This window comes from Pectinophora gossypiella, chromosome 19 (genome assembly GCF_024362695.1).
Source record: "Pectinophora gossypiella chromosome 19, ilPecGoss1.1, whole genome shotgun sequence".
Taxonomy (NCBI): domain Eukaryota; kingdom Metazoa; phylum Arthropoda; class Insecta; order Lepidoptera; family Gelechiidae; genus Pectinophora; species Pectinophora gossypiella.
Window position 1 is genome coordinate 10,687,064 of NC_065422.1, and position 15,568 is coordinate 10,702,631.

Below are 15,568 nucleotides of genomic sequence, written 5' to 3' on the forward strand. Positions count from 1 at the left end.
TTTCTGCTTAAAATTGACGTGTATTCCATAAATTTTATGCCTGTTGATTATCCGTCCATTTAAGAATAAGAATAAAATAAATTTATAATTTACGATAGACAGAGAAAGAAATAGGATCGGTTCGTAGTGCCTACGTTGTAGGCCGCGCCGCCGGCGTGCGGCGCGGGGCGCGCGGAGCGGGGCGTGCGGAGCAGGGCGCGCGGAGCGGGGCGTGCGGAGCGGGGCGCGCGGCGCGGTGCGTGTGGCCGTTGACCCGTTCGAGCAGCTGTTGTCTCCATTACATCGAAAATTTTCGATAATTTGTCATTATTGTTTTTTTTATTGAAATTTGGGTTCTATGCAGCTAAAAGCACAATATGGAATTGAAAATAATTAAAAACAAAACTCAAAATTTCATGAATTTTGCGACGGAAAATTCCACTAGATATTAACTCAGAATCATGGACTGAATCATCCCTTTCAGTATTCGTTACGATGTCACTAACACCCGGTATATTCTTTGTGCAGTTTCTAAGGTCCTTAGCGAAATTGCAAACAATTATGACAATCTACAGCGACAGTGACAATATATGGGATTGATATAAGGTGATACATTAATCCGGCATATTTAATCCTCTTAGACGATGAGGTTAATAGCAACATAATATACATCAATACCCCCAGACGTATAATCGCCTCAGACGAAGCCTTGAGCCGAGGTCCGCGCCCAACTAGGCACCAAGCCTGTTGTCTTAAATTTTGTCCCGGTTGAGAGCCTTCAGCGCTCCCTATTGTCCGGCCAAGTAGTTAATGCCATTTGCGGCAAATCCACAAATAAGTCACGTCAAAATAGAACTGTCAATTGTCATAATCGTTTACAACTTGGCTAACTCTCCAGGCCATTGATGTATTAATGTTAGTAACACAGGTAGTCGCTGTAAAATTGTCAGGCTATACGCAGAGGCGGCCCTAGGGTAGTGCGAGGTGAGCCACTGGACCGAGCGCCGAAATAGGGGGCGCTAAAATCAACCAAAACTGGTCCACCCGGAAACCAAAACTTCAAACCAAGATCGGGTTAGATTGCGGCCACATAAAGCTCATACCGGGTGGCTGTAAACAAAATTTTAAAATGATTTAAATAGGTAAATTCCGGTGTCCGTAAATTCGTAAAATTTCGTATTCTAAGGGGCTGATAGGTGCCCCTTTGAGGTCTCGCGCCACCTAAATATTTTGCTAAGGCCGCCACTGGCTATACGAGTACAGTCATGAGCAATATAATGTACCCACTTTAGGACTCTGTCGCACTAACATATTTGACATTTAGTGAGACTCACAGTTCAATTTGTCAAAACAGTTAATGTGACATGGTACCAAAGTGTATACATATTAATCCTCGTGACCGTACAAACAATCACATTCGTCGATATCTGTTCTATCGCTTTTATATTCGTTTTTCAAACATTTAACGCTGTTGAAACTTACCTAAAAATACATCAAATTAACAATGGACAATTTGAGATAGGAAAGTTAAACACACGGAAAATTAAGATAGTTGGCTTAAAAATATTTCATTTATTATAGGAATAATACGATCATCATAGTCAGTAGAAACGTTATGGACATCTGTTGGAGTAGTGAGTACTTAACTATAAGATACTATAAGTTCACCTACCAACTACATTCTATACACAGCTTCGCTTGTTTAAAGCTCCGACACACATCTAGGATAGGGGTGTAAAAAGCATTTTACCAGGGTACAAGAAGACTATGTAATTCACCCCGTAACATGATTCAAGCATATATTTTCGGGTACCAAAATTAAGGAAAAATGTCTGTTAATAAAACCTTGTTTTTTTGTACCCTAGTATTTACTAAAGATAGCCAGCGTAGGTAAACTCTCAGGTACAATTCCAGAATCGTCGAGAAAAATCAAAAAGGCACACATTTAACCTATCTTTACCAAAGGCACAATACACCGATTTTATTTTCTATAGTGCGTAAAAAATACAAAGTATGGCATATACAGTTGAATGGTAAATCTGATAAAATCTGTCAATTTTGTGAAGACATAAACACCACCATTGGACTAACACTGAAAAAAAGGTGGGTGTTTTGTCTCTAGAGCCTCACATAAGAACAAAGAAACTTGTACAGGCTGATAAACACTCCTTTACGTCGAGCAATCGGTTAAAAAGATATAGAAGTAATTGACAGATTGTAATACACAATATACAATTGATATAATTATCCAATAAATGCAAATACCTTTGATATTAACATACAATATTATTATTATGTTAAACAATTTAAATCGGACTATGTTAATACAAGAACAATATATAGGGACAAAAATACCCATTCCTAATATACACACATACATATCTACAAGCTCGTGATTATTGACGCAATTTTATCTATAATACAAATTTCATTTTATAGTTCCCTTTTTAACTATCTAAACACATAACCTATTATAGGCACACATTTATTATACTTATCTATTATTTTTTTGTTTATTTAATATTTTATTAAAAGAAAAAGGGGAAATATGAAATTGAAGGCAGTGGACAGAGAAGTTATTGTCAGAGTAATAACAAATAATAATAATTTTAAAATAATACTGGAACGGTGTTTTATGGCGATATAAAGTAACTTAATGTGAATTTTGTTGTAAAAGAGCTTATATATTAAAATATACATATATGTTTGTGGCTGGGTCAAAATAACTTACTTGAGGAGAGACTTACATTTTATTTTTTTATTTTTAGACAAACATACGTATATGAACTATAAATATGTGATAATAATATTTATGTTTTATTTTATTATATACGGCGATACGGCTCACCATTTATCACGTTGGTCTATCAGAAAGCTCGGTGAGGTGTAGGTTCTTATCCGCCGAAAAGGAAAGGGATGGATGATTGACAACTGTTAATTTTAAAATGAATGAATAACACCGGCGAATAAAATAGGCATCTCGCTCATATGCAATCCGTTTGACGTGTGCTGACAACTTAATTCTGTCGGGTTATTGCCCAATACACAATTTTCACGGCGGCAAGGAGGAACACCGTTGGGTTTTAGTGGGTATACCGGGTGGCGACACCCGGGGAGTCCCACATAACCACGTCGTTCCCCCGGGCGGCGTGGGATGCGTAACGCATTTCCCAACGTCAAAAAAAAGGTCTTTTAAATTTCGGCCTTAAATTCACGTGTTCTCCATGCATTTTATGCCTGTCGATTACCCGTCCCTTTTCTTTTCGGTGCACAAGAAAATGACAGGTATAACTTAAAGTAAACTTAGATGTTGTGTACTGGAATCAACACCAGTGGTTCACTAAGATAAATCGTTATTCAGACCATAGACTACATAATTATAGTAATATATTGGCCCCGATTCCTGCAGACACCGCCTAATTTTATTTTAAGTTATATCCGTCATTTTCATATCCGTCGAAAAGGAAAGGGACGGATGATTCACAGCTCTTAATTTTAAGAAGAATGAGTAAATGAATGAATAACCCGGGCGAATCAAAAGGTACGTCCCTGGTATGCAATCCGTTTGACGTGCTGTCTGCTTAACTGTGTCGGGTTATTGACGGATGTAAAATTTTTAGACGGTTGGTTTAGATTTGTGCTTAAAATTGACGTGTGTTCCATAAATTTTATGCTTGTCGATTACCCGTCCCTTTCCTTTACGGCGGATAAGAAAATGACAGATATAACTTAAAATAAAATTAGATGGTATTTACAGGAATTAGCACCATTATCGGTTTTGTAATCATGGGCGAGACAGCGACTGTTAAAAACAGCCATCAAACATTTCATATTAAAATTGTGCAAACTAAATAAAATACCGTGTAAAACTCACGCGTAGCTAATTTTAGAACTAAATACAAACAAATATACATGTAATGACTAGTCCATAGTATTAAATTAAGTAATTAAAAATTCCCTTAAAAAATATTTTGTACATGATTGTGAGCTGGTCGAATATTACTAGAAAATAAATTTATTTTTGTCTATTTAGTATTTTTATAGTACGAGGAAAGCCATTTTGAAGATAGGATAGAAAACAATTGAGATTTGTGTTCTGGGTTTGTCTAACGTCACATAATTTCTGTTCTAGCATTGGAGTAGTACGTGACAATAAGAAAGAGAAGTTAGTCTCATGTAGCTCTGATACAAAAGGTGTACAAAAGGCACACGCGCTGAAGTCATCGCATTTTATAAATCTTAGTATGAAATCGTATGCAACGTCGCACACCTATCTGCGCCGCCCGACCCGCATTTTACCGGAAAATGCGATTACATCGGCGCGTGCGATTTCTGCGGCGCGTCTAGGTGCGCGTTCACCTATACAATCCGGCCCATGACGTCACTCATGTGGGCGGCTTACGTCATTTGTTACTGCTCTGCTCGACGCTTCCCCCGCACCTGTCTTCCACCACGTGTCGGCACATAGTTTCTTAACGAAATTAACTTTTGGTGCCGATTAACCACCAACTTAATTTCACAGGACTAAAACTAGCTCTATCTCTTTCTTGTCCTTATTGTAAGCGAAGGACAGCACTAGTTTAAGACCTGTCAGATTAAAATTAGATTAAATTTGTGTTGGCCAGAATTTGCACCATTGCCAATTCCTTCTTATTGCTACGTGAAAGTAAGTATTTTAAACGGGGTAATTTTTGTATGACTATGATGTTTTTAGCGCCCCAGTACCATAAACCATAGTATATAAGAACAGACTATTCTTATTAGTGACGCAACGTCCTTAATCAATACTGACGTCATCAAGATATACGTTGCCAGTGTGAAAAATAAAATACCCACAGCTAATGTTTTTAATTTACTTAACGAAGTAATTTTGAACTTCCAATAAGATACTTAGGTTTTGAAGATAATAAATGATGCAAGTGAAAGTAAATAGTTACATTAGTTACCCTTTCATTTAATTTTAAATAATTATATTGGAGTTTTTTGAGATACGAATAATGGTAACACTATGATGACGTTAGCTTTTTTTAAATTTAGAATACCTTGTTTTCTTATACCATGCCACATAAAGGTGTTTATAACCAACTGTCAATCCTACTCGATAAGTTTGTAGAAACGTTTATTAAGGCAGTACCTCATGTTACTTTCTTCCAAAATGAAAAAGTTAAGAAAGGAATTATTTTTTTAGCGTGACTCAACTGCACAACTTAAACGCAGATATTGGCCACAGCCTAAATATATTTTGCACATACATTTAGTCCATTTTATAAATACACTTGCAGCCTGGCAGCTAAAAATGACACTAATCACTGAGCCATAACTTTGATAGTGTTACTATAGGAATAAAATAACACTTTTGCTACGACACTTTGGTTGAAGTCCTAACATGGACACGATAAAACTTCCAATTGAATATTTGTACATGATTTCATGGGAAAACTTCAGGCTTATATAGTGACTTCATATATACCAGAGCTCTTTTACTTTTAAACATTGTCATAGACAAAACAAGAACGTAACACAACCTACAATACAAGCACCGAAATTAAATTATGTGCGCTTAGTTTCAACATTCATTTGCTAACTAACATCTTCATTGTCATTTCGATAAACGTGAACACTCTCTACCAAGTTGCCTATCTATGTCTCACGTTATCTGTAATCTTTGCCTATTAGATCGGATAAAGCAATAAATAAACCTTAGAAATTAATTTGAAATTGGAATGTAAATGAAACATAATTTCACCTTAAAAAGAACGACAAAATGATATAAAAGTAGTTAATTTACTCACAAGCCAGTTTGCTGTCGAACGAACTGAGAGCGATTCCCAAGGCCTGTAGCGCGCATAGTGGATATCTGAAGTCCATTGTGAATATATCCTCTGCAACGCGACCGAATTGCATGACGACGTAATCCGGTTCAGAGTCATGAACGATTTGGAAATTTTTCACACTTGCCTGTGTCACCCTTCCGTGGAAATTCAGAACGTATGACTGCGTTTCGTCATTCCAAACTGGTGTTTTGTTGTGTAGGACTACGATGTCGTCGAGGTTCTGCGCTTTCCACCGCTCTAGGAGCGTTTCGCTGTCGTCTTGAGGCGCGATGGTCACGCGCTGGCGGTCCGGAGTCATTCCTGGCAGGATGACTGTCATTTTCCGAGGACCCTTGAAACCTAGCACGTTTGTATCCTGAAACAGAAACCATTTTATTTTTACAATATTACTTAACCGAGGCCCAACTAAACATCCTCAGCCCTGTTGTCTTAAATTTCACCTGGATCGTATTTTTTCGCATAACGCATTTAAACTTCGTCAATTTCTATCGCCGGCGAACAAAACAAAATGGCGGAAAAACAAGATGGCCGCCACACAAATTGCTGTTCTGTGACATCAAAAGTCTAAAATAACGGACAAATCCTGTCATGCGAGACGTGTATAGATATCTATAGTAGTATTTGCTTTATAAGCTGGCACTTACATATACGACCGCGGCGAGCTCGTGTCGTGTCTTCGAGTGGTCATGCTTGCGCCACGCCTTGCCGTTGTCATAGACAGTGAAGGCAGTGCCCAGCAGGTTGGATCGCAGCTTGCCCGCGAAGCTGTCGGCCTGACGAGTCAGCTCGGTCGGATCCGTCGATATTAAGTAGTTGGATGTCGCTGACTTTTTGCGTTTACGAGCTGTTGGGGCAAAAGATTTGTGAAAAGTTTTTTACACAAAGCAACAAGTTTTGTTTGTACCATTTAATTATCCAAAATATTCAGTTGGTTAAAACGTGGGATTCCGTGGTCTCTGCATACCCCAACAAACAGCAGTCGTTTTTTTTAACGAGAAAATGGCTACCTATATACCTATATTGTAACGGGTAACGTCTGTGGTGACAGGTTTATCTTAAAATAATATTTGGAGGTGTCTGCTGGAATCAGATCCATTTGCTATTTAGCAATAAGGTTGCTTATTGTATTTTTTATATTTATCAAATACATTATTTTCTTTTCATTTTTTAATATTTTTTTTAGGGCAAGTTTAAGTTAGGGGACTTTTTTGAGCAGTAACGGTCAGTACTATTCCTAGTCCTGGTACCGCTTTGAAAGATACTCTGGGCGCCATCCCACTGGCGTCAGACAGAGTATTGTGGGGCAGAAGGCAAGAGGGAAGCCACCGCCCTAGTTTTCCCTAAAAAGTAGCATGGAGAAGAATGCTACACCGACAAGAACGTAGCTCATAAATTAGTGATGTGATTGTACAATTTATCAATCTTACGCTTCGTTCTACTGACTTTCTTACATGTACTTATAAAGAAAACAACTAACCAGCCAGCAGAAACACCTTCTTTCCGTAGTCCTTCTCCAAATGAAGAAAATATGTGGGGTAGAGCCCTCTGTCCATGCCCTTGCGGTCACGCGCTATCCGACACTTGTAGAGTGTGCCGTGCTTAGCTGGTGTCACTACGAAGCTCTCCACTGCGCCTTCTACTGATCCTTCTATTTCTGCAACCTGTAAGAAAGAGAAGATATCTATTTTTATTTATTCTTTTGTGTGATGGTTTACCTTTTAATTTTATCATTGTAATTTTTATTAACCTTAAGGGGTAGACCTAGGAGAACATTTATGAAACAAATAAAAGAATGCATGTCGTGTCGTATCAGGAGGTGAAGGATTTGGCGGGAAGAAAAGAGGAATGGCGATTATTCCACCGACAAGAGCGCAGCTTCTTAAATAAAGAGAGAGAGATTTTTTTATGTCATTTATTATGAAGTTTCTTATGAAGGCGTCACTCCCCTACATTTCTGTGAACACAGCGTGAAACAGAAAGCAAAGAACTATCAGAGCGACATCTCGGAACGCGTTGTAAAACCGCTGAATAACACTCTCTTCGCTAACAAGGACTGGATTTTTGAACAGGACTCGGCGCCATCTCACAAGGCCAAATCCACCCAACAATGGTTAGAGACTAATGTACCCGGCTTCATCAGCGTCGACGAATGGCCACCGTCAAGTCCAGATTTGAACCCTCTGGATTATTTTTTGTGGACTGAATTAGAGCTAAGGGTATGTAGAAAATCCTACCCAAAGGATTCGCTCAAGCGAGAGCTTGTGAAAGAATCGGCTCGCATTCGCACACTTTGAATACATTTGTATGTTTTTAGTATGATTATTCTGACTGTCCGAAAAAGTAAGTTGATTCCGTGCTTCGGAGGGCACGTTAAGCCGTTGGTCCCGGCTATTAGCCGTAAAAACACCTCCACCAACCCGCAGTGGAGCAGCGTGGTGGAGTATGCTCCATACCCTCTCCGGTTGATTGAGAGTAGGCCTGTGCCCAGCAGTGGGACGTATATAGGCTATTAATGTTATGTGTTTATGTGTGTATTCTTATGTAACTGATTAGTGATCCGATCGACGCGCTCTGTTGTGCAACGTTGCCATACATATTGAGCGTTGTGTTGCGCGTTAGTTCTTGCCTAGTGGTTATAAGGCTTAACTTTGAACTTGAGGTTACCTTGATTGACGTTTTCGCTTGAAGGTGATCGAGTAAATTACTTCCGCAAACAGGTAGCGAAACAATTAAACTTTCAACAGTTTTGCGAGCAAACACAGTTTCAATTAAACTTGTATGAACTCCGTTCAATACTCCAATCCTGCCAGTAGCGGATCGTGTATTTGCAAAAATAATTTTAACTTTATTTTACAACTTTTACGCAATAATTACTAATTAGTTTTTTAAGTTACTTGTTAGTAACAATCTATGAGTGGACCAAGGTATTCGAAAGGTGTTTTTTTTTTCTCTTTTGTGGAGCGCGAGGCTAATTTTAACGTCGTCCGTGGTCCAGTGGTTGAGCGTTGGGCTCACGATCCGGAGGTGCCGGGTTCGACTCTCGGTGGGGACATTATCACAAAAATTACTTTGTGATCCCGTTGGCCCCGGTTACTACTTACTACAGGCTCTGCATGGCAGCTGCACATCGCGAATTATATCGAGGGTTTCAATAGACGCGGCAAATGCTATCTACTTATATCTATGGCTATTGGTTAAAGCCCTGGATATGATGCGATATGGTTGCCGTGCCTGATGGGCAGATGTAAGTATGTAGTCTATGATACTACCTGACTAGGCGAGGTGTCCCGTTTAGCCTTGAGCGGCTGCATGGGCGCGACGGCGGCGTCTGCGCACACGTCGTCGGTGCTGACGTCACGGCCCATGCTGCACACCGGTACACTCTCCTCCTCCTCCTCGCCACTTCCATCACCATCCCCAACCGTTAGTACTTCTATTTGATTGCCCAGCTCTGAAAATTAAAAAATAAATAAAAACATATTTCATTATTTACCAATTGGTCCTAACACTCGTATTCTAAGTTAACTGGAACCTTCCTGCAGGGCTAACATGCGTAACGTGATAAAATTTTGTCACGGTCGTTTTATCGATTCCGACCACATAATTATGTTGTTTTGTCTATCTGTCAAAATACGAACAAAATCACGTGACACGCATATTAGAGGGGAAAAAAAACTTATCGATTTTGACAAAATTTATTGAATCGATCGATAATTTTATCACGTTACGCATGTTAGCCCTGCAGGGCAGGAAGTGTGTCTGTCTGTATGCAGCCTCGCTGGGTGCCGCCTGGATTTCTATGCGTGCTTATAGTGTCCTAAAATTAAGAACTGTTTTAATGCGACGAATAGGTGCCGAGACAAATCTCTGTGGTTTAACGGCATCATTCAAACTATGTATTTAGATTAAGGATATAAAGAAAATAAATAAATAAAAAAAAAAAGTGGAGTCAATAAAGCCGCAGCTACCTAACTAACGTCTGATTTGCCCGGGACAGGGTAAGACGAAGCCGATTCAGATTGGAACAAATCAAACATCGATTTGATTATGTCGTATCGCGTAAGCAGCCAAGAATATATCTGAATCGTTATCAAGTCGTCGAAGTTCGGCGAATTAGCCGGTAGGCGGCCAGGTTCGATTTTGATATTTTTAGGGTTCCGTTTTAAGGTTCGGAACCTTTATAGGATCACTTTTTTGTCAATCCCTTTTTTTCTTTTGTACAGGTAGTTTTTTATATCATTAAAAATCAGAAACACCTTAAGTCGGGCAAATTAATATTTGGACCATATGACAACGAAAAATGGATTTAAGACTTTTCTGGTTCTGTACAGAAAGGCAGTAAGAATACGATATTAAGTATTTTGTCGACATGTTGTTTTGGTAAGTATTTTCAAACAAACATATCGATCGATCGGACTCAAGGCCCTTTTATATTCCGCGATTCATAGGCACGATGCGACGCGTAGGTATATCAAATGTATAGCAGAATCGAGGCTCGCCCACCCGATCCCGTCGCATCGTGCGATCATGCCCGTTAATCGTGTAATGCTGCTAATTCCTGTAGACACCATCTCATTTTATTTAAGTTATATCTGTCATGTTCTTATCCGCCGAAAACGAAAGCATAAAATTTATGGAATACACGTCAATTTTAAGCAAATTTTAAGCACAAAACTAAAACAACCCTATAAAAAATTTGCATTGGCTAATAACCCGACAGGATTAAGTTGACAACACACATCAAACGGTTTCCATACCAGCGAGATACCTTTTTGATTCGTCAAGGTTATTCATTCATCTACTCACTCTTCCTAAAATTAAGAGCTGTCAATCGTCCGTCTCTTTCCTTTTCGGTGGATAAGAAAATTACGGGTATAACTTAAAGTATATTGTACCTAAATTTATACACAATAAAAATTATCTTATCTTATCTTAAAAATTAGAAGGTGTTTGCAGAATTTGCGTGTTTTAGACCTATCTAAATTCAATAATGAAACTGACATATTGAACCTTAAAAACAGGCTATTTGACAACCTAGTCAAAACAGATACTATTTACGAAACGTCAAAACGAAAGTTTTCATTTGAGGTTGTATGGAAACACTGTCCTGTGGAATGACGCGTCATTAATAAAAACGGTCAATCGTCGTATTCGTTGTTTTGTTAATTCGAAAATAAGTCGAAAAGTAAAATGAGATTGATTTTTGATCATCTTAGACTGGCTTCTGTTACTAGATTAGCATTTTATAATTTATCTTTGATCCAATCAAGTACCCTATTCTATCGATGTTCTCTCAATCCCCATAACTATGCGATATCGAAGCTAAGCTATAGACATTGTACAATGGAAAGCTTTGGCTGTGGCTACAAATGTGAAGGAATCACGCGATTTGAGACTCGCATGGTTGCACAGATAATGTTTTGTAGTTGCGACATCCTGTGACTGCGCATGTTTGGGATGTTCATTTTTATAACTATCATACATTGATATACAACAGGGATGTTAGGGAGCGTAACCGTAACCGAATCCGAAATAAAAGTTTCAGATAATATCGGATAGGGGCGGAGCCTAATTGAGACATAATAATGACAAGTTGTTTTGATCGGCTGGCCGCTGCCATTGCCACTGGCGACACACAAGCCGCGCGCATTGTTTGTTTTTTTCTTCTTTTGTCATAATAACTTGTGGTTATGAATAACTTTATTACCTATTTGCATTTTACTTTTGAAATTCCTTAAAAGAATAATATCCGTAACCGAAGTTATCCGAAACTAACGGATAATCCGAAATAATTTATATTATCATAATCATTCTTAATACCGTATCCAATCCGTATCCGAAATTTCATATCCATAACATCCCTGATATACAACTATTCTATACATATTGTATGTATAGGTAGTTATAGTATATCAATAATATATCAACTCATACTCATTGTCATCGAGATCTACACGCCCAATCTTATTGCACAAACCTTAATATGTATAAGTAAGCATCTTGATATAGCGTGTATCTTTAAACGTATCTGCGATCGTCTACTTTTCGTCTGCGTCTGCGATTCGTCTGAGACTTGCAGTTCAATTTGTCAAAAAAGTTAATGTCACATGGTATCAAAGTGAATACATATTAATATTTGTGACCGTACAGAAACTCACGCCTATCTCCCACCGGGGTAAGCAGAGTCTATGGAATTCCATTTGCTTCGATTCTGCTTCTTTCACATTCATCAAGCGTTTCACACACGCACGCCAGTTCAGAGTAGATCGTACTGAATCTTTTCTAAGGACATCCTCAATTTAGACAATGTAAGATGCGCTCTTATATGGCTGACGTAACCGATCTTAGCAGTGAATGCACGGCCACATTCACTGCAGTCAGCACACCTCCGAAATAGTTGTAAGTTATGGCCGCAAGTGATCGGGCCATCAGTCGTCGCGTTTCCGCGCAATAAAGTAAATTATTTGTATCGTATCGTAAGAATAGAATAGGTATTGACAGCTAGATCTGACATAATGTTTTAGGTATTAAACTAGCCTAACCCAAATCCAATTTTCATTAGTCATTACTTATTAATTAAACTTGGATTATAATGAGCAATTAATTTATAAAGTGTAACTACCTACTTACTATAAAATAGGTAGTGAACCCACCACAAGTTCACAACACATGACTTAATATTCTTAGAAGGACAGTCAGAGTAAACTGAGTCATACAATACCATTGAAGAGTAGTAGGCAAGTCAATAGGACTCTATTGATTTCACTAGCCATGATGTAACTTGTTAGGAACATTCTGTGTTTACTATACAGTGTGTAGTTTTTCGGACACGACAAACTTTAAGGGTGGATGCTACGAGTAATTTCATCGAGAAAACACCCCCATATGTGGGGTGAAATCTCAATAAAATATTTGCTATTTTTTTTACAAAATAATGAGATTAGGTGCTTTTAACTTATTTTATGTACCTTTTTAGCAGTTGTGGATATTTTTATTCGCTAGAGACGACTTTTTGCAGATAAAAGCATTTTATTTCATGTCTGTAAGGCCTTTAAATCTCGAGATATTATGAATTTTTATGAAGAAAATCTAAAATCTAAAATTTTAAAATGGCCGCCATTTCTAGAATATTGAGATTTGACCCCACATATTGGGGTGTTTTCTTGATAAAATTACTTGTAGAATCCAATCTTAAAGTTTGTCAGGTCCGAAAAACTACACACTGTATACATGTTTTAAGGCTCAAACTTTAAATTGATATTCATTTAACCAATGAGGGCCTTTCCAGGCTATGTTCCTCAAAAACAATATAGATGGCGTTGTACAGCTTTAAAGTGATATTTACCTATTTTCTCATTACTCGGGTACATAATTATACCAAAATACAATGTAATAGCAGAAGCATATATGTATAAAAATAATTGTTGCTTGATATATTGATTATAATAATGTATAGGTTTATGTATCTACCTATATTGCTTTTCTTTATTTTGATCAGAATAATAATGGGTGGAAGATGTCATTGTGGCTGAGTGTAATAAAAAGGGTCATCATTTATACCCAAAAATAAAGATAAAAAATGCATAATATGTCTGTTGTCCACGAAATTAGAAGGTTAAACAAAAGGAAAATCTTTACAGCGCAATCTATATTGCTTTTGAGGAACGTAGCCTGGTCCCTCATTGTATGACTAATTCAGTTTAGCACTGCAGCCATAACATGTAGTCCAGATAAAATGCACAAAGCAATATTTGAACCAATGGTTTATTTTTATTTTATCACATTGCTAATACTGTTGATTTATAACATCGTATTGCGCGCGATATACAGGCTCCATGTTACGGCTATTGGTTTTGTTTAGGATATCTAAGTGTGTAAGTGAATGAGTCATTATGAAATCACAACGGGCCCTGAACAAAGCTATCTGGTACTTATTGATATTATATTATTGATGGCTGATCTTTGATTGTAGTAATAATATTGACTATTGTCACACTAAAGGCTGTTCTACACATTCTCTGTTTATAATGCACTAAGGATTTAAAAATGGAAGGTTTCCTTTTACTTTTTTGTCTCACATGGAAACAATGATGTAATAAAATAAATAATAAAAATGGAAAGAAAGTTGTATTTTGGAGTTATTTTTTTCCTTACTTCATCATAAACCATGCACCGTAAAAAGCAACACACAAACATAAACTTACCATCATAAGTAGATATTCTATTTGTTTGGAGGGGTATAACTTGGTCTGGATTAACTGGAGACATAAGGAATTGCATCGGACCATCATAGCCTGTCGTAAAAGAAAACAAAATGCGCATAACAAAAATAAATTAAACAACATGCTTCTAAAGGTAACATCGATAAAATTTGTACACAGCAACAGTGAGGTAGGTGATAAAGGTACTTACCGTGGAGCTCGCGTGATCGACTGCCTGAAATAGGTCGTTTGGCGGAGCCTACCCTTAAATCGTTAGCCTGAACAAGTCCAGAATTCTGACGCTTTTGCTTCATTTTCTGCTCCATAATTTGGCGCTAAAACAAACATTGCTCAATTTAAACTTGTACTAGTCTTTTGGTACGATTCTTTGTAATTATCATTAAATACAGTACAATATAAAGATAGCTGAATTTTATACAATAAATTTGAAAATCTATACACACCTGCTGCTCGAGCTTTGGATCACGAACACTTATCGATGCCATGGTTGCGCACTATAATTTATGCTTATTACAACTTTAACTACAATATAGCACAAATATTTACAATTTTAATAAACTTTTAACTCAATATTCAATAGAATAATTGGCATTTTCTAAGCTCATTTTTTGTTTATAAATCATCTTGCCTACCGTTGCCCAGGAAAATAGTATTGCCATCTTATATTCATCCCCAATATGTTGTGAAGAGCTTGTGTAATTTATTGTTGGACCATTGCTCAATTAAATTAAAAGTACGTGTATTTATTATATTTCTCCTAATTACGCATTATAAATTATCTTATAAACGCGCGAATATAATTAATGATACTTTATTTTTTTAACAATTATAGGGAAAACTACAACTACTTATGGCAACATTGCTCATGCCACCCATTCACAATGACATTGGTATTAAAATCGATTCGAATTGATTTTTTTTTATTAAAACGAGTACAATCGCAATGTTATATTACTTTAGGACACAGCACCGGCCAATGGTTATCGTGAGATGTAGTAATTAACCCAATTACGCAAAAAATGTGCAGAGGATTCCAAAAGTATTATTATATCTATTTAGTTAAATCAGACAACATGACTCGTAGTGCCTGCAGACACCTCTAATTTTAATTTAAATAACATCTACTTATCATTTTCTTATCCGCTGAAAAAATAAGGTGGTAAAAAGCAATGGCTCTACTTCTGCTGTTACCGTGGTGTACGTAGGTGGCGTGGACCGTGGTACAACTTTTACCTGATTTTAAATTACCGTCCGTGTTACGAAGTTTTGTTGAAGAAAATCACTGTAGCATGTGATTTTTCAAAAATAATCCTTGGTTTCTATTTGGATATAATACAATACCAATCTCTTTCTGCACATAAAACGGGACGAAACGGTGCAAGAGAAGTTGACAAATTAAAATCTCAGATCTAGTCCTTCACTGCTGAAAATTTCATTAAATACCAGGGAATCGTTTTAGGAAATATTTTTGTATTTGAAGTTAGGTACCTACGGCGTGAATAAGTACGGTTTTAAACAAAGTTCCTTTAGCAC

General features: G+C 37.4%; 1 protein-coding gene across 1 annotated transcript; it reads right to left on the reverse strand.

Moving 5' to 3' along the window:
* Positions 1-1,522: 1,522 nt before the first annotated feature.
* Positions 1,523-14,671, reverse strand: LOC126375692 (protein king tubby 1). Its single transcript, XM_050022786.1, has 7 exons — positions 14,479-14,671; positions 14,226-14,349; positions 14,018-14,107; positions 9,083-9,264; positions 7,291-7,474; positions 6,458-6,657; positions 1,523-6,168 (listed from the first exon to the last, which is right to left on the reverse strand). Exons 1-7 carry the CDS (start codon positions 14,518-14,520, stop codon positions 5,764-5,766), a joined length of 1,227 nt encoding a protein of 408 aa, XP_049878743.1. The 5' UTR covers positions 14,521-14,671; the 3' UTR covers positions 1,523-5,763.
* Between the last annotated feature and the right edge of the window lie 897 nt (positions 14,672-15,568).